The following is a 20,777-nucleotide window of genomic DNA, read 5'->3' on the forward strand; positions in this document are numbered from 1 at the left end:
GGATCTGTAAATTCGAAATGATGGTGAAATAACTAAAGCACCTGCTGCTTTCTTCAAAATTATGGTTAAACCTTAACAATACAGGTGAGAGAAATTTTTATCACTGCATTATTTTACAAATATTTTGAGTAGACTGGTTTCTGCATTTAATGGACTTTTGATTCATTAGTTTTGCAGAACTGGGAAGATTTATTGGTATGACTGTTCTCTTCAGAAAGAGGGAACTTTGGTTTGGTTCCCTGCATGAGAGTAGTCTTCCCTTGCCAAGAAAACTCTCCACTTGTGTCTGTGGGCAGAAGGCTGCCAGCCCTGCTGGGCAGACACGGGTTATGGGTTTATCGGATGCCAGCACTAAATTATTTTCTAGTCTTTTTGTACAATGTTATCATTGTAATCTGTCTTCAACTATTTTATCCAAAATAAACTATAAGAAAGTAGTTTTGATTATTTGGGGGCTTTTGGAAGGGGTAGTTACAAATTACTGTCAATTTGACCAAATAAAAAGAGAGGGGAGACCTTTGTTTATTTATTTTTTTAAGCAAAAATACTTCGTTGTGGAGTAAAGTGTAGCCTAAGGCAGGCACTACAGAAATTAAATGTGGACATCTGCTTCAGAAGTCCATAGCTAAAAATGGCATGTATTGAGTAAAACACAAACACCCCAACACTGCTACAAAGGCACATTTTGGGGTTTTGTTTTCAATTATTTTATATGGAAATCATTGTGAGGTGCATGTCAGCTCAAAATCCGCAAGCACAGTTCAGTGTAGGAAATCAACATGTTAGCATATCAAGTGTGTAAAACATCACTTTTTGACCAAAAAACAGTAGCATTGTTACCACTTTGTATGCTTTTAGCAAGTCTTCTTTAATGACTTGGGGCAATTTCTGTGCACAACAGCCTAGTGTTTTGCAATATACAGCAGGTCCCTGAATAACATCATTTCATTATGAGATGCTGTATGAACTTTACTCTTGTTTATATCAATTAACCTATGTCAAAATTGGCTTTATTACATACATGCCATTTCATTTAAAGTCATAGAACCTATCGATATTATGTGAAGGCTTAGTATAATTCCATATATCTATGCTGGAAAATATTATAGTAAGAGAAACTTAAGCTCTGTCAGAGAAGATAGAGTAGGAAGCACCAGGAATTCTTTTAAGGTGGCACTGGCAAGAACCTGTGTAATTAGTTTGGAACTCTGAAGGCTTTCCTCTTCCGGGGAATGTCTTGGCCAATAAATCACAGAAATCTTGGTCAGTTTAGCCTTTGCATCTTACTGTTTACATACTGCTCATTCCCCAACAGGGTACTGAACCCGCAACCCAGGCGTGTGCTCTGACCGGGAATCAAACTTGTTTTGTGGGACGACGCCCAACCAACTGAACCGCACTGGTCAGGGCTGGGATTCTGTGTCTTGTTTGCTGATTCTGATAGAAGTGGATTCTCATTCTTACAATTCCTGTAAGCTGAGTCAGGTTCAGGAAATTAAAAGGGTCAGTGCCTTTTTTCCACTTCGTAACAGACCTTTGAGGATTAGGACTTTAAAAACCAACTACTTGTTCTGGGGAATTTAGAAAGCGCACATGCCCAGGGAAAGACACATACTTAGAAGAGAACTGAGAAGCCCTTAAGTTTATATGCAGGCTGGCAGTCAAAAAAATCCAACCATCCAAGTTGAAGAGAGAGAATCTGATTAGCACATCATACAAATCAAATGTCCAGTTCTCATAAAAAAACAAAAACAAAAAAAAAACATACAAATAAATGGGAAAGTTTGGCCAGAACAAATGGTCCCTTACTAGATGGAGAATGTAAAACAGCTGTCTTTAAAAATTATTGGTTAATAAAATTATATAGGTTTCAAGTGTATAATTCTATAATATATCACCTGTATATTTTATTGTATGTTTATCATCCCAAGTCAAACATGTTACCATATGTTTGGCCCCCTTTACTACTTCCCTCCCACTTCCCTCTTGGTAATTACCATATGGTTATCTGTGTCTTGAGTTTTTGTTTTGTTTGTCTTTGTTCATTTGTTGCTTTCAGTTTTATATTCCACGTATGAGTGAAATCATATGGTCCTTAACTTTTTCTCTCTTAGTATATTTTCAAGATCCATCCGTTTTGTCACAAATGGTAGTATTTCATCTTCTGGCTGAGTAGTATTCCATTGTATATACGTACCACATCTTTGTCCAGTTGTCTATGGAAGGACACTTTGTTGTTTCCTTGTCTTGGCTACCATGAATAATGCTGCAGTCAACATGGGGGTGCATATATCTTTATGAATAAATGTTTTCAAATTTTTTGGGTACGCAGAAGAAGGTACTCTTTGAGGAACCACCATACTGTTTTCCACAGTGGCTGTACCAGTGTACATTCCCACCAGTGGTGAGTGAGGGTTCCTTTTTCTCCACAACCTTTCCAATATTTATTATTTGTCTTGTTGATAATTGCCATTCTAGCAGGTTTGAGGTGGTAATTCATTTTGGTTTTGATTTGCATTTCATAATAGCTAATGAAGTTGAGCGTCTTTTCATATATTTGTTGGCCATTTGTATGTCTTCTTGGGGGAGGAGTTTGTTCAGGTTCTCTGTCCTGAAGCAATCAATTGGATTGCTTTTTGTTGTATGAGTTCTTTATATATTTTGGATAGTAACCCCTTCAGAAGTGTAGTTTCTAAATATCTTCCCCCATTCAGTTGGTTGCCTTTTTGTTTTATTGGTTTTTTTTTTATTTTTTTTTTAAGATTTTATTTTTAGAGATAGGGGAAGGGAGGGAGAAAGAGAAGGAGAGAAATATCAATGTGTGGTTGCCTTTCACCCCCAACTGTGGACCTGGCCCACAACCCAGGCATGTGCCGTGACTGGGAATCAAACCAACAACCTTTCAGTTTGCAGGCCAGCACTCAATTTACTGCACCACAGCAGCCAGAGCTATTGGTTTCTTTTGCTGTACATAAACTTTAGTTATAGTTTAGATATAGCCCCATTTATGTTTGCTTTTAATTCCCTTGCCTTTGAGGTCAAATTCATAAAATCATCTCTAAGGCCAAGATCCTATGTTTCCTTCTATGTGAATTATTGTTTCAAGTCTTATAAAGTCTTTGATCCATTTTGAATTAGTTTTTGTGTATGGTCACAAATAGCAGTCTAGTTTCATGCTTTTGCATGTGGCTTTCCAATTTTCCTATCACCAGTTATTGAAGAGGTTTTCTTTTCTCTGTATGTTTTTGGTTCCTTTGTCAAAAATTATTTGCCCATATACATGTGTTTACAGTATTTCTGGGCTCTCAATTGTGTTCCATTGGTCTGAATGTCTATTTTTCTGCCAGTACCATGTGAAACAACTGTCTCAAAGATGCTCAGAGAGCTAAAGGAAGACATGGATGTGGGAATAACAGTATGAACGTAATAGAAATGTCAATTGAGATAGAAAACAAAGGTACCAAAAAAATTCTGGTGGTGGAAAGTACAGGCAACAGAAGCAGAAGGAGACAAGTGGGACTAGGTCAAACAAATTTCTGTGCATCAAAAGAAATAACGGAGTGAAAAGACAACTTACAGAATGGGAGAAAATATTTGGAAATATCTATATAAGATTAATATTCAGAAAATTAAAGGAATTCCTACAACAATAATAAATACCTATTAAAAATGGGTATAAGGTTTGAAAAGACAATTCTCCGGGTGAAATAAACAAATGGCCAAGTTTATATAAAGATGCTGAACATCACTAATTATAAGAAATGAAAATCAAAACCACAATGAGCTTACTTCCATTAGGATGGCCACTATCAAAAAAACAGAAACCAAGTGTTGGCGAGGATTAATGAGAAAATGGAACCCTTGTGCTCTGTTGGCGGGAATGTAAAATGGTGCAGCCACAGTGGGAAACAGTATGGAGGTTTGTCGAAACAGAACATCATGATCCAGCAATCCCATTTCTAGGTATGCAAGTATATCCAAAAGAAATGAAAGTATGATTTCAAAGAGATATATGTACTTCCATGTTTATTGCAGCATTGTTCATAATAGCCAAGAAATGAAACAACCCAAGTGACTGTTCTCAGATGACTATGTAGAAAATGCAGTGTATCTAAAATGAAATGTTAATCAGACCAAAAAAAAAAAAAAGGTGCATCACAACAACACTGGTGAACCTTGAGGGCACTATGCTAAGTGAAGTATATGATCTCACTTGTAGGTGGAATCTAACAAAACTGAGCTCATACAGAGAAGAGATTGGTGGTTGCCAAAGGTGGGCGGTGAAGGGTGGTTGAGATGGGTGACAGAAGTCAAAAGGTACAAAATTCCCGTATAAGACAGGGTGAGGACTGACTGTGGGAGAGGGGGGAGGTGGGCAAGGCAGGGGAGAGCAATGGGGGAAAATGGGATAATCATAATAGAACAATAAAAAAAATTAGAAAAAAAAAGTCCCTGTATAAGATAGCTAAGTCAAAGGGATGTAATATATAGCATAATGACTATAGTTAAAAATACTGTATTACATATTTGAAAATTGCTAAGAGAGTAAAGTTCTCATTATTTATATGCCTGAATTTAAAACTTATTTTGTACTTTTGATCTGTCCTTGTATATATGTCTTGCCTTCTTTTGAAATAATTTTTATCCTACATTAGTCCCTCTGCTAAGCTGAAAGTAATACGATCTGTTTTTATACTTGTTACTCTAGAAATTATATATCATCATGAAACTCTACTATTAAGATGAACCTCTTTCCAGATTTCACATTTCTCTATCCTAAATTATATGTAGCTGAACTCCAGCAGTATTGGGAGGCCTTTAAGGAAAATCATTTCCCAGATGACATGAAACTATTTCTAAATATAACATTTTTAAAAAAGCAGCCATACACAGTAAAAATGTCATTCAATTTAAAAACATATTGCAGTTGAATCTGAGATGATGTTCTGGGTGCAGAACATGTCCTCATCACTAAGTTATGACTTGCTGAAGTAGTTGGAAGAAAATCCTTACAACAATCCCGAATGTTATATACCTCTATAATTGATGTCTTTGATGATGTTTGTAATTACAAGGTTAATCTCAAAATCTCAAAAGTTAAGAAAGGAAGTAGAGGAAAGAAGGTCTTGGGGTAAAAATCCTCAACTTCAGAGGCCCTCCTTTACTAATGAGTAAACTTTGCAATGACTACCTCAAATTAGTGTGTGTGTGTAAGCAAATCCCTGCTCTCTGCCTAGAAAAAGTGGTTGATTCCAGGACTCCAGAATGGAAAGTATGCATGGACCTGGAACACTTAATTGTGTCTTGAATGAAAGATGTGACCTAAAACTGATGGGGAAAGGACAAAGAATACAGGAGTGGATTTAATAGGCACCCTCAGGCCCATTTGGTACAGTTGGAGCATCAAAAGAATAATGACAGAAATGAATAGTAACAATTTTCTACAGTATTTATGAATCCCTACTGATACTTAAGTTAACATAGAAAAAAAAACTTAAAAAAATTTTTTTTTTCATCCTCACCTGAGGACATGCTTATTGATATTAGAGAGAGGGGATGAGAAGGAGAGAGGAGAGAAACATCAATGTGAGAGAGAAACATTTCAGTTGCCTCTTGCACATGTCCTGACCAAGGACTAAACCTGCAACCCAGGCATATGCTCTGACTGGTAATCAAACCCTCAACCTTTTGATTTATGGGATGATTCTCCAACCAACTGAGCCACACTGGCCAGGGCACCAAAAAACCTTTTCTTTACAGAAAAATAATCAATGTAGAAAAAATGATAGAAAAATTTTAAATTGCCACTTAAAGTCACCATCATAATTATCAACTAAGAATCATTAGTGGATGTTAAAATACTGAGGTAAAAAAATGTTAGGAAGCAGGATTTTCACACAGTTTCAAAGTATCAATTTACAATTATTTCTTAATCACAAAAGGGTAAAATACCTGGCAGATATACCCTACTGCGGGGGGAGTCTAACTTTGTATCACCAATAAGTTGTCATTATGTGCCCTGAAATATGATGACCTGAGGATACAATATTACTTATGTAACATTCTTGCCAAAAATGTTCAATCTGAATCTAGTCATGGGAAACAATATGACAAATAAAAATAGGGAGCATTTTGTAAAATAATTGCTGTGAATCTTGCAGAATCAAAAATAAAAAGAGGCTGGGACACTGCTGTAAGTTATAACTAATGCAGGTTGTTGATCCTTGACTGACTCATGGTGGGAGAGGGGGAGGGAGAGAGAACTTACGAAAGTCATTACAGGGAAAAATGGGGAAATTTGAATAGATCTACTTTAAATGCAAGTATTGTATGTGTTAAAACACCTTTTGGGCTGATCGTCTATGTTAGAATGTCCTTTTAGGAAATATGTGCTGAAGTGCCAAGGACAAGATGTCATTAGATCTGCGTTAGATTGTAAAATTTTCAACAAGTATGTGTGGGGGTGGCAACCTGTTCACAACTGGTGAATCTATGTCAAAGGTATATGGGTGCTCACTGTACTGTGCTTGCAATGTTTCTGTAGGTTTGAATTTTTAAAAATGTATTTGGAAGAAATAATAAATCCCCACCATACCCGAGTGGGACAGATAGTAAGTAAATTCCACGCTGAGGTGTTAAGTGGTAGATTAACAGAGCAGGAAAGGAGGGTGAAGTACAGGAGAACTGGGTCACATAACAGTGAAATTAGTCATCACTGAAATGGTTAATATTGAGCAGTCTTGAGTGAGTCATGGGTGTCTCTGGAAAAACATTTCCTAGAATTTTATAAGTAGAAGGAACAGAAGACCTAGGTAGGAGCAACCCTGGTTTCTCAGTGGGCTGCACGTAGTAAGCAATAACAGGGTAAGATCAATGGGGTGGCCACTTCCTGGGGCCTGGAGGCTCCTGGAGGCTGTTTCCTGTGCATTTTGAGCAGAGGGGTGAAATGATAGGACTACTTAGCTGCCAGGTTGAGAGCGGACATCAAGACAAGTGTGGCAGCGCCACCCAGTGGGGGCAATGCAACGATGGTCTTGGACTCAAGAGGAGCAAGAAAGGGGTTTATTTCAAGAATTTACTAATTGGATATATGGTGTGCGAAGGGGATTAAGTGCTTAGGCTGAGCAACAGGAAAAGGGGAGCTAAGGATAAGTAGGGGAGGGGTGCCTGTCAGGACTTGGTTTGAGATCCAAGTGTGGGAGATCTATTTACACACACAAGCAGAATTGCTGAGTATGAAATGGAATTCCATGGAGATTTAAATCTGGGAGTCTAAAGCATGTAGATAGGTGTGAAATTGTAGAAACTTACGTCAGGATACTTAAGTGTGCACAAAAGTACACTCAAATTCTCTGTAAAATGTGAGTACAGGTTTAAGGCTCAAAAAGCACCCAGCTGAGGGGTGACGAAGAGGTGTATCAAAATACTCAAACACACCCCATTTGTCAGAAGGGACCCAGGGTGCCCAAAGGTGGGTATAATCATCCACAAACTCACAGGAAGATGGCCTCCCAATCGTGGGGAGGGTAGATCCATCTGAGGAATGAAACCATCAGGCAGGTGTCCCCCAGGTCAGCCTCCCAAGCATTCTTTCATCTGTGCCTGACACATCTGCTAGGGCCAAGTAAGAGAATCATGTGGCCCTGGCCGGTAGCTCAGTTGGTTAGAGTTGACTCAACACCCCAAGGTTGGGCAAACAGAAGAATCAACCAATGAATACATAAATAAGCAGAACAATGTACCAATATTCCTCTCTCTAAAATCAATAAAAATTAAAGAAAAAGTGAATAATGTGTCCTTCCACCCACAATGTTTTATTGCTCTTTTACCTCTTGGTAATAAAAGGTTTGGGAACAGAATGAACTTAAAAACCACCTTGGGCCCTTTCAGGAACTGTTTATGGTCTCAGTTGGCTTTAAAAAGATGAGTGAGTTCTAAGGAGTTCATCAGGTGAAAGAAGAGGCATTCTATTAAAGTAAGAGTAGAATATATAACATTTGCTGAGCACTCGAAGTGCTAAATGCTGGTTAAAGGCCCCATTGTCCCATACAGCAGCCACTAGCAACTGTAGCCAAGAAACTAGTTACGTGTGGCTTTCAGCCTAAAACTTCCTAAAAAAGAAAACTTAAGAACCAGAAATATTATGAATGTACTTTGAAGCTATATAGCCTTTATGTCTAAATTACCATAGGTTAACCTATTATCGTGTTAAAACTTTAACTAAACAAATATAATTTTTTGGTTTTACTTTTCAGTGAAATTAGTACTTGCAACGAACTCTGAAATTATGAAATAACTTTTGAGTTAAGCAAAAAGTCTTCTACTAAACTTATAAAACATTTAGCTTATAAGAAGCATATTTTCTTTTGTAATTTTTTAAAGATTTTAAAAATTTATTTTCAGAGAGAGGGGAATGAGAAAGAGGGAGAAACATTGATGTGGGGGAGATACATCAATCAATCAGTTTCCTCTAGCATGCCCCCAACTGGGGACCTGGCCCACAACCCAGGTATGTGCCCTGACTGGGAATCGAAGCCGTGACCTTTTGGTTCTCAGGCCGGTGCTCAATCCACTGACCCACACCAGCCAGGGCTCTTTTTTATTATTACATAGCATTCAAGGATAATAAAGCTGTATTGAGATTTCAAATCTGAGAAATCTATACGTTTTAAAAAGTGCATTAATCAAGGTAGTTTAAATATTAATATACATATTCCATTTAACACAAATATTAACCTGTTAATCTCCCCCACACCCAATATGGCATGACTTTGTAGACCAGTGGTTCTCAGTGGGAGCACCTTGGTCCTCAGCACTCATTTGGCATCTGTAGACACTGTGACTGTGATGGGCGGTGGTGGGGGATGGGTACCGATGGCATTTAGTGGGTAGAACCCAGGGATGCTGCTAAATGCCCTTAATGCACAGGATGAACACCCAAATCAAAGAATTATCCAACAAAAACTAGTGGTAAGAAATCCTGTGCTAGAGTACAACCCAATTTCCATTTTACAAAAAGCCAATCTGTCCTCCGTAATTCTGAGAACGCAGACTTTGAGAGAAATCAGGACATACAGCATTTAATTACCTTGGACCTGCTCTCCTTAATTTAATATCTTGTTATGGAAAGTTAATTTGAGCTGTTTTGAAGTAGCTAAGCAGTTTCTGTTGCATGTTTTTCTGGACTATGATAAAAATTTAATGATACGTAAAGCACCTGGAAAATAAAGTGCTCTACAAGTGTTCTGAAAATGTTTATGTCAGCACATTGAAAACTAAGAGTTTCACTTACTTGTTCAAATTTGTCAGAACCATGTGTTTAGGTAGGTTAAATTAAGTTTAAAAAATAATCTTTCATAAGAGTCCTTCACAAATAGCAGTGCATATATGTGGTGTGTATAATACAAAATTAAGTTAGTTGTCTTTTCACACAAATTCTGGCTGTAAAGTATCAATGTATCCAGTGAGTTTTAATGCAGAACCAAAAAAAAAAAAATCTTTAAGTTTACTAAGTAGAGAAATTTTTTAGTACTTTACTAACCATTCATCTCCACATTCACATTCTGTGTATTTTCTCATGGTCAACAAACTGCTTCAGATGATTTAAGTTATCCCACCATTTAAACAGAAAAGTCTCTGCAATACTTTGAAACCATGGAGTTATCTTAATTTCACCCCTGGCTGCCTTTTTCAACATTTCTTCCACTTCTTCCTTTGACACGTAAGAATAGCTTTTAATCTCATTGGGGTCTGGATTCAAAGTCACGTTCTTCCTCACAAACAAAATGTAATCAATTTCATGTTCTCCCCAGATTCTATCAGACTGAGCCTTGTAGTGAATTCGGGTCAGATAATTAATTTCTTCTGGAGGAACCTAGGATGAAAATGAAACAGTAACAAATCATCAACAACAAAACAAGTAATCTAAATTAACCCACCACATTGCAGTACTATTTTGAACAAGAGAAGTACAGTTTTAGTTAGGACTTTCAAAATATTAATTTTTTATTGATGATATATTACCACTATATGGTTTCAAGTATCTAAGTTTTTTCTACAGGACTAAAAGTATAAGTTGACTTACTAAATAATTATATTTTTTAAAAAGCAGTCACTCAAATTGGAATTGTGACATTCTCCTTCACAGTATAATATTAATCTTTGGGAGGAAAAAATACCACTTAACTAGATGATAGATACTTTATTTATTCAGGTCTTATTTAAAGGGGTCAATTCTGGGGATGGGGAAATGATTTCAATTCACCCAGAGTTGTAGATCATATTTCTAAGAATTTATATAAGAAAATACTTATCTTTGATATGAACAATTATAAAAATACTCAGCTTTATATACTGGTTATCACATCAATCCATTTTGGTACTGAGCTAAATTCTGACAAGCAATATCAAGAAATCAAAATTTAAATAATCTTTACTAAGGGTGCTTTTGGGGGCCAATAACTCAAGAGGTTACAAAATAGAGGCCTACACTTGAATTTACAATTTTATTGAAAAATATTTCAAAGAATGTTTAGATTTCACCTTGTATAGTTAGCTGTGCAAACAAGTGGGTTACCTGTTCCATGGGAATTCCCAATTCAGCCTTTAAACGCCTCTGTGCTGCTCGCCTTACTCCAATTGCATCATTTTCTTCAAGCTCTCCTGGGTTACTTAAGGGATGACTACAACAAGTGTTGGTAAAACAACCTGAAACATGTTAATATAGATGTAGATTAATTTTTCTTCAAATGGCCTTAAAAGAAGAAAAAAAAAAAATCCAAAGTTCTAAAATAGAAAATCAAATGATTATTGAGGATTAATTTCTAAATCAGCTATAATGGACTATTGTTAACAAGGAATGAATACACTATGCTTACATAAAGCTACCTATATTAATCTTAGTAAATGTTAAACCCAGCTTGTTACTCGAACCTGTTTTCTCTTGAAACTAGAGTTTGCATGTCCAAAGTTGTTCTTTTTAAAAATTTTTTAGTGTATTTTACAGTTCAGCAGTTTCAGTTACTATGTGAACCTAAGGGGCAGGCAGTCCAACCTTAAGGTCCCGGCTAACACCGACTACCCAGACACAGGAATTCAGCTGATGAAATACAGATGGCCAACTCAGGGATGCTGACCATGAAAATCCCTATAGCGACCAGCAAGGACACTGCCTGCATGTCTATAGTCCCTCCCTCTGATCTCTTTGTTTTGCTTTCCCTCTCCCCCACCTTAAACCTCTGCATGCACCAAGATGTTCAGATGGGCTTTGGGATGAGAATCCCCCATCTCAAGTGGCTGGCACTTGAATAAGCTTCTTTCATTTTCACTAGCATCTGTCTCATGAGTTTGTTTTTTGTTGCAGCCGGCAGGCAAACCTGGGTTCAGTTACACTATCAGTCATTATTTTGTGAAACAGACATGTGTAGGTAAGTTCTTTATTAACACCTTTAAAATTTTTTTTATTTATTGCTTTTAGATAGGAAGAAGAGAGAGAGAGATAGAGGAACATCGATTTGTTGTTCCACTTATTTATTCATTCATTGGTCGATTCTTATACTTGCTCTACTGGGGATTGAACCTGCAACTTGGTGTATCAGGATGATGTTCTAACCAACTAAGCTATTCAGACAGGGCTATTAATGCCATCTTAACCAAAGAGATCAAGATGTGTATAAGATACAATTTTTTAAAAATCATCACCCAAGGATATGCTTATTGATTTGGGGACGGAGGGTGGGGGTGGGGTGAGACAGACAGACAGACAAAGATCAATTGCTTCCTGTACTTGCCCTGATTGGTATATAGGATGATGTGCCAACCAAATAAGCCACCAAGCCAGGGCAAGATACAGATTTTTAAAATATATATATAAAAAAATATATACACATACCTGGTAGTTTCTAACCTACTGCTATTTTATTAGGTTGCACTCATTGTATAAGCTTCTTTTATGTAGAATATGAAATTATGCCATTCACAGGATCCCCTTTTTGACAATGGCTAACCAGAAAGTTCCAAGTGAAAAAATCAAATACAGTTTCCAACAAAATACTGTACATTAGGCCACTAACCTGGAAAGGTAATTTTAGCATCTGATCTCTGTTGTAGCAGGAGCTTATTTTCAGTGTTGAATAAGAAGACACTAAAGGCTCGATGCAATAATCCTGAAAGCAAAGGCAATACTATTAATTTAGTTTTAAAATACCAATTATGTGCCTAATTCTCTCCTTGGGATTTAAGATATTAGTAATTTGTTGGCATTTTTTTTCCCATTGTCTTCTACTTAGTGAGTCTCTGCATGTCTACAATGGAGAAGAGCTCCGGAATACCAGCAAGGAAGTTGGTCACCAAGTGAAAGAAATGGTGATCTGTTGGCCAGTCTGCTACTGAGCCTGCTCCTGAGAAAGCTGGGAAGGCACATGCATCCTTTTATGATACTTGTCTCTTTTTCCATTCACTAGAAAAAAAAGGTACTATAGGCTTGGCAAGTGCTATTCTGCTAAGATTAGTCTATTCCCACTTTTACAAACCAAAATAATCCTGAAGAAGCTGAGTAAAAGATATGAGTGGAGAGAAAAAGCTGTTTGGCATGGAAAGCAGCAAGACAGATTTTACTATTACACCCCTCAACTAACTGGAACCAAAGATAAAATATGGTATGATTACAGATCTCATCTTTACCAACATACTTTTCTCAGCCACCCTGAAATGTCTAAGCAAAGTCACTTTCTCACAGATTATTTTAAAACAGTACCTTTCTCAATGTTTTCATTCAGGTGACAATTCTTTTTGGTCTCAGCCCCAATTTTATTGTCATTTTCATCAATAAGAATACACATCTCTGCCAGGAGCTGCACCTGTTGCTTGTCAAGATTATCGGTGTCGATTTCAGGCATTGTTACAGAAGATCTGATCTGTCCTAGAATCCTAAAAGGAAAGAGAAAGAAATGTTATTCCATCACATTTCTATAAGTGTCATATAAACACAGTGATGAGGCAATTCTGGACCCATGAGTCCAGTAAGTAAGTGAGCCATTTCAAAGGGCAAGCATGGTGCTCGCTGCTGCTGCTGCTGCTGCTACTGCTGCTGGCACTCCCACCTCTGAGTCCTCATGGTTCGGCCCCAGGCTGGCCACCTTTCCTCCTACAGTCCATTAGCTGGCTTTCTATCTCAGCCATTCTCTTAACTGCCAGACTCAATGCTCGCCTCCAAATTCTTGTACTGTGAGACCCTGTGCAACACCTGACAGTTAACCCTCTCCCTCTGTACACTTGACTTCCTCAGGAGTCTGTCCATCCTTGATGTAGCCCCAACCTCATTTTCATCATATTTTTCAATGTTTCTGTATTGTCTATGATAACCCACAGTATATATTACATATATAAATGTGGGTTATACGGTAACTATAACTAGCCCAAATGTGTTGCCATTCCCTCCTATGCCACATACCAATCTGTCTTAAAATCCATTTTTCAAGGTCCAGTATATGTGCCAACATTCACGAACCTTTTCTTAATTCCCAGTAAGATTTAACCCAATTTTTCTCAGTGGGGGCGGGGGGTCCTTATAAGATTGTGACCGACTGCTGCGTCCATTCTCCAAAGGCAGCACAGTAACTACCACCACTGCTGAGGCACCATCTGCAGTGAGACTCTCACCCCTCCTTGGAAGCGCAAACGCAGCCGCTGGCCGCGGGGAACTGTTCGGAGGAAAGTGTACTTTCACTCAATTTTCACAAACCACAAAATATTTCCTTCTCTCACCCCCATCGGCAAGCACACAACTAAAACTGAAAAACCTTTCTTAGCTCACAGGACATAACAGGCAATGGAACTGGATTTGGTCCACAGGCTGAGGTTGGTCCCTCCCCACCAACGCTTACTGAGGCTCCGCGCTGAGCCCCCGGGACTCTCGGGGACCTGCCCCTAGTCTGCCCTCTCAGGGATCCCCACCTCTGGTCTCTCCCTCTCGGCAGCCTGACCCTCATTTCTCCCCCCTGGGGACCCCTATATCCCCGCCTCTCCCCTCACGGACCTCCACGTCCCGTCTCTCTCCCTTGGAACACTCGGAGTCCTCAGTCTCTCCCCTAGCGGACCCCCACCCCTAGTCTTTCCCCCTCAAGGACCTGCCCCCGTCTCTCCACTTAAGAAGCCCTGGTCACTACTCCTCGAGGACCCCCGAGAGCCCCTTTTCTCCCCTCAGGGATGCCTTGAACCTGAGGCAACGACCGTCCGCGGGCTGCTGCTCCCTCGCACACGCCTCCCACCGGAACTGGCGCGCCGTCCAGGCTCCCGGAGCCGCGCGCCCAATCGTCCGCGCCCGTGCCAGAGCGCTCCACATGTCTCTAAGCCAATCGCACGCCGGTCCAATCCTGACGTCACGGTCGCGCGATGGCGCCCCGCCCCGCTCGCGCAGGGGCCACTCGCTGGGTGGAGGGTCCAAGAGCCTCTTCCACGACGAGCGCGGAGGCCTCTAAGCCGCCTCTTGTGTCCCTCCGCTGAGGAGCCACGTGACGAAGGGCTGCTTTAGATACCGTGTCGAGAGAGGGCGTGTTGGGCTGCGCGCTGGAAGTCGTCCCTGAGCGAGGGCGCTGAGGCGTGGTCTCGCGCCTGCGCACTGGGGCACAGAGCACAGAACCTGAAAGGCGGGGTGGCTCGTTGAGGTGGCCTCTGCCCTGTTTAAGGCCTGAAAGTGTAGTGAGAAGTCACTGTTGATGTAGTAACGTGGGGGCCACACGTTGTTTGTAATGTTGAAGAGTTTATCTCCAGTGAGAAATTCCTGCAAATCCTAGATCCCTTATGTCTCCGGGGACAGTTCAGCAGGGCTGAGGGTAGGGGCAGTTTGAAACTTAAGCGCTTGGATAGGGCTGAGCAGGTGGCAGTCACTTATCCATATATTTCATAGAAGGTTATATATTAGTAATACTTTTAAAAAAGATTTTATTTATTTTTAGAGAGAGGGGAACATTGATGTATGAGAGAAACATTGGTTTCTTCTTGCAATCTGGCCATCCGGTGACCTGGCCCACAACCCAGACATGTGCCCTGACTGGAATAAAGCCTGTGACCTTTTTGCTTTGTGGGAGGATACTCAACCAACTGAGCCATGCCAGTCACTGCAAAATCCATTTTTCAATGTCCAATTTATGTGCCTAACACGAACCTTTTCTTAATATCCCAGTAAGATTTAACCAATTTTTCTCAACTAGGACTCCTAATATAGTGACTGTTGTGTCCATTCTCCAAAGGCAGCACAGTAAGTAACACCACTGCTGATGTAGATACTTAACCGTCTGCAGTGAGAGTTACCCCTCCTTGGCAGTACAAACACAGCCGCTGGCAGTGGTGGCGAACTTTTCCAAGGAAACTTCACTTGTGGACAGTGGAACTGGAGTTCCACTCAATTTCCACAGGTCCAAATAAACTTTTAAATAATTCTATAACCTCAGATTTTTTATTGGTGGACAATATACTGTGAAATTAATTTTGACCTCATGGAGTCCCTGGCAGGGTCTTGGAAATATGAGGGGTCCATGCACCACCCTTGAGAAATGCTAGTGTAGCGGGAAGCCCACTGAACTTAATAAGACCTTAAATAGGTTCTGTCTGTGTTTTGGCTACTTCTTGCTGGATAATGTTGGGCTAGAATTCCTCATTACCTTAATTTGTAACAGGAGAAAGTTTAGATGGTCTTTAAGTTCCCATCCAGTTTAAATCTGCCTGCATTATTTACTGTGCTAGAATTTTAAATATTTTTATATTTTTTCACCATCCTTACATGTAAATGCTGTCCCCATTGATATGAAGAAACTGAAGTTCAGAGATGACTTATATTTCTTTTATGTTCCCCTTTATAACATAACTAGGCTGAGATGACCAAAGTTCTACACTTGCATCCCAACACTCTGAAGACTTTAAGTTATGCAAAATGTTCACATCAGATGGGGGACAATGATGTTCCCTATTAGGAAATCTTTTTATATAATCTTATATACCTGTGGAGAAATTAAGAATTCAGAATGTCCAGCAATACTTAGGGCTATTTACAAGTTTCAGATTCATATAGTTGTTTAGTTTTAAGTTAAGTTTTAATTTCACTCCAGAGCTCTTTGAGGATTTGGTTTCCAGATGGTTAATGTTAATGAAAAGAAAAGAGACAGGAGTTAGTTCTAGCTCAACTTCTTACTCAGTGACCTTGGGCTAGTTATTACATATATTGGAACACCTCTTCCCTAAAATATGCATAACCATACTCAGTAACTGAGTACTGTTGTTGTTAAGAATATAAATGAGTGTTGGGTTACGAGTCATGTGGTATTGATAAAGAAATAAGAGGATACCAACTGTGTGGCTTAGAGACCAGTACAAGCTCCTTACACTGTTTTAGTTTTTATTGATATGTACCTTCGATCAATAGAGATAGTTTTCTAATGCCATCTGAAACAGGTTTACAGTGTATGTTTGGTTGTTCATTAAGCAGAGTTTTCCAACATTTTTCCCCTCAATAATTACCTTACTTTGTGAGGATCTAGGTGTCATGATAATAAGAACAATGCAGATTTCTTTATTCAAAATCATTAAAACTCCTAGAACTGAACCAAACATATACCTAAAGACAGCGTGAAGACTAAACATACACTCACTGTGAGATGTCCCTTTTCATTTAGCACGTGGACAGCACACAAGGTAATGATCTCCACTCAAATATTAGAGAAAAGGTGGCACGTATGTATTGGGTGAGACCTAATACAGAGACTGTAATGTTTTTTGAGGCAAGTAAGTCAGTACCTGTTTCAGTGTGATACATAAGGCACAGGTAGCATAGGTCAGCAAGTCCACCCTGGTGAAGTTTCATCGTATGGACTGTACCCTTTGACCCACAAAACTATGAATTAACTTACCTCCTGTCCTAATGAGAGCAATTGTTGAAAGGACAAAACAAGTGCCATTTGTTATCGTGGTGCCATTTGCCAAGCAGGCATATGACCTTGTTAAACATGATTTCCATTTTACTCTTCTTAGCTTGTCCCCAGGACTGAAAATTATTGGAAAGCAAGAACAGACTGTGACTAATCCTATAGCCACAGACAGAAGATAACATTGGAACAAACTGCAGCCTCGTGTTACAATGCCCCCAACAGCCCGGGGACCTCACAACAGACACCCCACCCTTTTAAAATCAAATTATAATTCAATAAAAGGTCAAAGCCTCCACCCCTCAGTGTTAGTGTATCTCTCCACACCATGTCCCTCACCTTTCTTGGAGAGTGGATAAAAACTTTACTCTCTGTACTTTCTTCTCTTTATGAATGCTTTCACAGCCTGCGTCACTGACCACCCTAAGAGTTACGAATAGGAGAAACTGAGTAGTTGTTCAGGTGATTGTATTCACATGCCAGCTGATTGTGTTTTTCTTCATTCTCCTCTTGCATAGAGCTAGATAAATTTGGTACAAACTTAACCTATGCCATTCAGGCAGTTATATACTCATGAGGAGAAGTACAAATATTTGTTTGCCCTTTAGCAAACATTTTTGGGTGCATACTGTGTCCAGGCACTTTTCTAGGTCATGAAATAAGCAGTGAGAAAAATATAAAACTGTTGCTGCTTTTATAGAGTTTACATGTTAGTGGGGGAAAACGCAATATATATATATAAATAATGTCAATAGGTTATAATACTATGAAGAACAATAAAGGGATAGTGATGGGTTATGCCATTTAAAAATAAGTGATGAGTTCCAGTCAAGATGGAGGCATAGGTAAACATGCTTCGCCTCCTCGCACAACCACAGAAAGAATTCCAACTAGACCTTAAAACAAGTAACACCCAGAACCATCAGAAAATCTAGCTGCATGGAAGTCTGACACCAAGGATTTAAAGAAGCCACATTCATCCTGATGGGTAAGCGGGGTGGAGATGCGGAGACGGGTGGAGAGGTATGGAGATGCAGTGTGGTGCTAGGAGGTGGCAGCAGCAGACGGGATGGTCTTACATTCATGTGTGGTGGATAAAATATGGGAGATATACCTTGGGAGTGAGTGATGCCAGCCCTAGGCTACACCACACAACCCAAGGTTCCAGTGCCAGGAAAATAAATCCCCATAACTTCTAGCTGTGAAAAACAGTGGGGATTGGGGCAGTGGAAGAAACTGCCAGACTTCCAGGAGACTCTGCTTAAAGGGCCCACATGGAGTTAAGACATATGAGACCCACCCCACCTGGGATTCAGCACCAGGGCCAAGCTGGAAGGGCACCAGTAGCACATGGCAAGTGCTGGACAAACCTAGAGAAACCAGGCAGCGGTAATGTCCCCTCTCCAAGCCCTCCCTCCACACAGAGCCACAAAGCAATGAAATGGGTTGCCCTGCCCAAGGCTCTGCCCCACACAATTTATATGTGTGTTTTCTACAATAGGCCATGCTACTAAGACAGGGAGTAAAAGCAGCTCTACCTAATGCACAGAAATAAACACAGGAAGGTGGCCAAATAGAGGAGACAAAGAAATATGGCCCAAATGAAAGAACAGAACAAAACACCAGAAAAAAAACCCAACTAAATGAAACAGAAATAACCAATCTATCAGATGCAGAGTTCAAAACACCTATGCTCAGGATGCTCAAAGAACTCATCGAGAACAGCAACAAAATAAAAAAGACCCAGGAAGAAATGAAGGTTATATACTAAGTGAAATAAAGAAAAACCTACATGGAACCAAGTGGAGGGGATGAAGCTGGGATTCAAATCAATGATTTGGAACATAAGAAAAAAATAAGCACTCAACCAGAACAGCAAGAAGAAAAAGGAATGTTTTAAAAATGAGGATAGTATAAGGTGCCTCTGGGACAACACCAAAAGTACCAACATCTGAATCATAGGGATGCCAGAAGGAGAAGAAGAGAGCAAGAAATTGAAAACTTATTTGAAAAAAAATAATGAAAAAAAGCTTTCCTAATTTGGTTAAGGAAATAGACATATAAGTCCAGGAAGCACAGAGTCCCAAATAAGTTGGACCAAAAGAGGACTGCACTAAGACACATTATAACTAAAGTGCCAAAGGTTAAAGACAAAGAGAGAATCTTAAAAGCAGCAAGAGAAAGGCAGAGAGTTACCTACAAAAGAGTTTTCAAAATATGGTCTGATGATTTTTCAAAAGAAACTTTGCAGGCAAGAAGGGACTGGCAAGAAGTACTCAAAGCAATGAAAAAAAAAACGACTTACAGTCAAGATTACTCTATCCAGCAAAGCTATCATTTAGAATGGAAGGGCAGATAAAGTGCTTCCCAGACAAGGTAAAGCTTAAGGAATTCATCATCACCAAGGCATTATTACACAAAATGTTAAAGGGACTTACTTAAGAAAAAGAAGATTAAAACTATGAACATTAAAATGCCAAAAAATTCACAACTACCAACAACTGATTCTAAAATAAACAAACTAAGCAAAAAAGCAGAACAGGAACAGAATCATAGATATGGAAATCATTTGGAGTGTTATCAGCTGGGAATGGAAAGAAGATTGGGGGACAAGGTGCAGGGATTAATAAACATAATTGGTAGGTACAAAATAGACATGGGGTGTTAAGAATAGTATAGGGAATGGAGAAGACAAAACGCACAACAAATGGATGTGAACTAAAGGGAGGGATTGCTGGAGGGAATGGGGGTACCAGATGGAGGGTGGCAAACAGGGAAGAATTGGGGCAACTGTAACAGCATAATCAATAAAATATATAATTTAAAAAAGTGATAAGGATATCCAAGCTAGAGGGCTTTCAGTCAAGATTGTGGCATAGGTAAACACAGCTTGCCTCCTCGCACAACCACATCAAAATTACAACTAAAATATAGAACAATCATCACTCAGAATCATCAGAAATCCAGTTGAATGAAAGTTTGACAACCATAGAATTAACAAACCACATTCATCCAGACTGGTAGGAGCAGGGGAGACTGTGTAATGGGCTGGTACTACATCCATGTGTGGTGGCTAAAACTTCCAGAGGGATATCTCAGGAGTAAGAAGTCCCAGCCCCACACCAGCCAACACAGCCCAGGGTTCCAGTGCCTGGAAGATAAGTCCCCATAACTTCCAGCTGCAAGATCCAATGGGGATTAAGTTGGTGGAAAAAAACTTCTGGAGTCCCAAGCAGTTCCCCTTAAAGAACCCACACATGGACTTACTCAGACTCACTCCTTCTGAGCAACAGCACTGGTGCAGCAGCTCTAAAGACACTAGTGGCATACAGGGAGGAACTGAAGTGTCTGGCACCAAGGCAGGAGCTGGGAGACAGCTTTATCTCAGACAGAAATATGGGCTGAGGCCATTGTCCCTTTTCTGAACCCTCCCTCTAAAGAGCTACAGAGCCAGAAGGTGGATGCTATATTTGAGACTCCATCAACCTAGTTAACACTGCTTGCCCTGTCCTGGAGATCCCCTGAGACTCTGTCCCACCCAACTTACAGGCCCACCCAAGCTGTTAACTCTGATTTTTTCCATATGAATGGTTGGTCTTGGCTCATGCTTTACAACTTCCTAAATCCTATCAAACAAGCAATAGTAGGCCTCAGTGAGCTCCTCAGCCCCTGTACATCTTGCTAAGCAGCCCAAAGCCTGGCAATAGCAGCAGCCAGCCTAAATTCACAGTTTGGCTTTGCCTGGGAATTTCCATGCCCAGCACAAGTAGCAGCCATCTCAGATTGCTTTAGCTCATGCAGGGTGGCTACAGGCAGTACAAGGTGGGGGCTAAACTGGGCCTGTACCATCTGGGAAACCCA

The 20,777-nt window shown here is 39.8% G+C and overlaps 1 protein-coding gene across 1 annotated transcript; it reads right to left on the reverse strand.

Annotated features, from left to right (window-relative positions):
• Window positions 1-9,449: 9,449 nt before the first annotated feature.
• On the reverse strand, window positions 9,450-14,566 carry IDI1 (isopentenyl-diphosphate delta isomerase 1). Its single transcript, XM_090266443.1, has 5 exons — window positions 14,217-14,566; window positions 12,755-12,927; window positions 12,072-12,164; window positions 10,577-10,707; window positions 9,450-9,874 (listed from the first exon to the last, which is right to left on the reverse strand). Exons 1-5 carry the CDS (start codon window positions 14,339-14,341, stop codon window positions 9,557-9,559), a joined length of 840 nt encoding a protein of 279 aa, XP_090122569.1. The 5' UTR covers window positions 14,342-14,566; the 3' UTR covers window positions 9,450-9,556.
• Between the last annotated feature and the right edge of the window lie 6,211 nt (window positions 14,567-20,777).

The sequence above is a fragment of the Furipterus horrens genome, unplaced genomic scaffold (assembly GCF_987537825.1).
Source record: "Furipterus horrens unplaced genomic scaffold, mFurHor1.1.pri manual_scaffold_2, whole genome shotgun sequence".
In the NCBI taxonomy this organism is placed as follows: domain Eukaryota; kingdom Metazoa; phylum Chordata; class Mammalia; order Chiroptera; family Furipteridae; genus Furipterus; species Furipterus horrens.

Coding starts and splice junctions, on each gene's coding strand:
- IDI1 (XM_090266443.1), bottom strand. CDS start 14,341: ATGTGGAGCGCTCTGGCACGGGCGCGGACGATTGGGCGCGCGGCTCCG. Junction 12,165..12,754: donor GAATGAAAACATTGAGAAAG/GTACTGTTTTAA, acceptor CTTTGCTTTCAG/GATTATTGCATCGAGCCTTT. Junction 9,875..10,576: donor TGGGAATTCCCATGGAACAG/GTAACCCACTTG, acceptor TTTTCATCCTAG/GTTCCTCCAGAAGAAATTAA.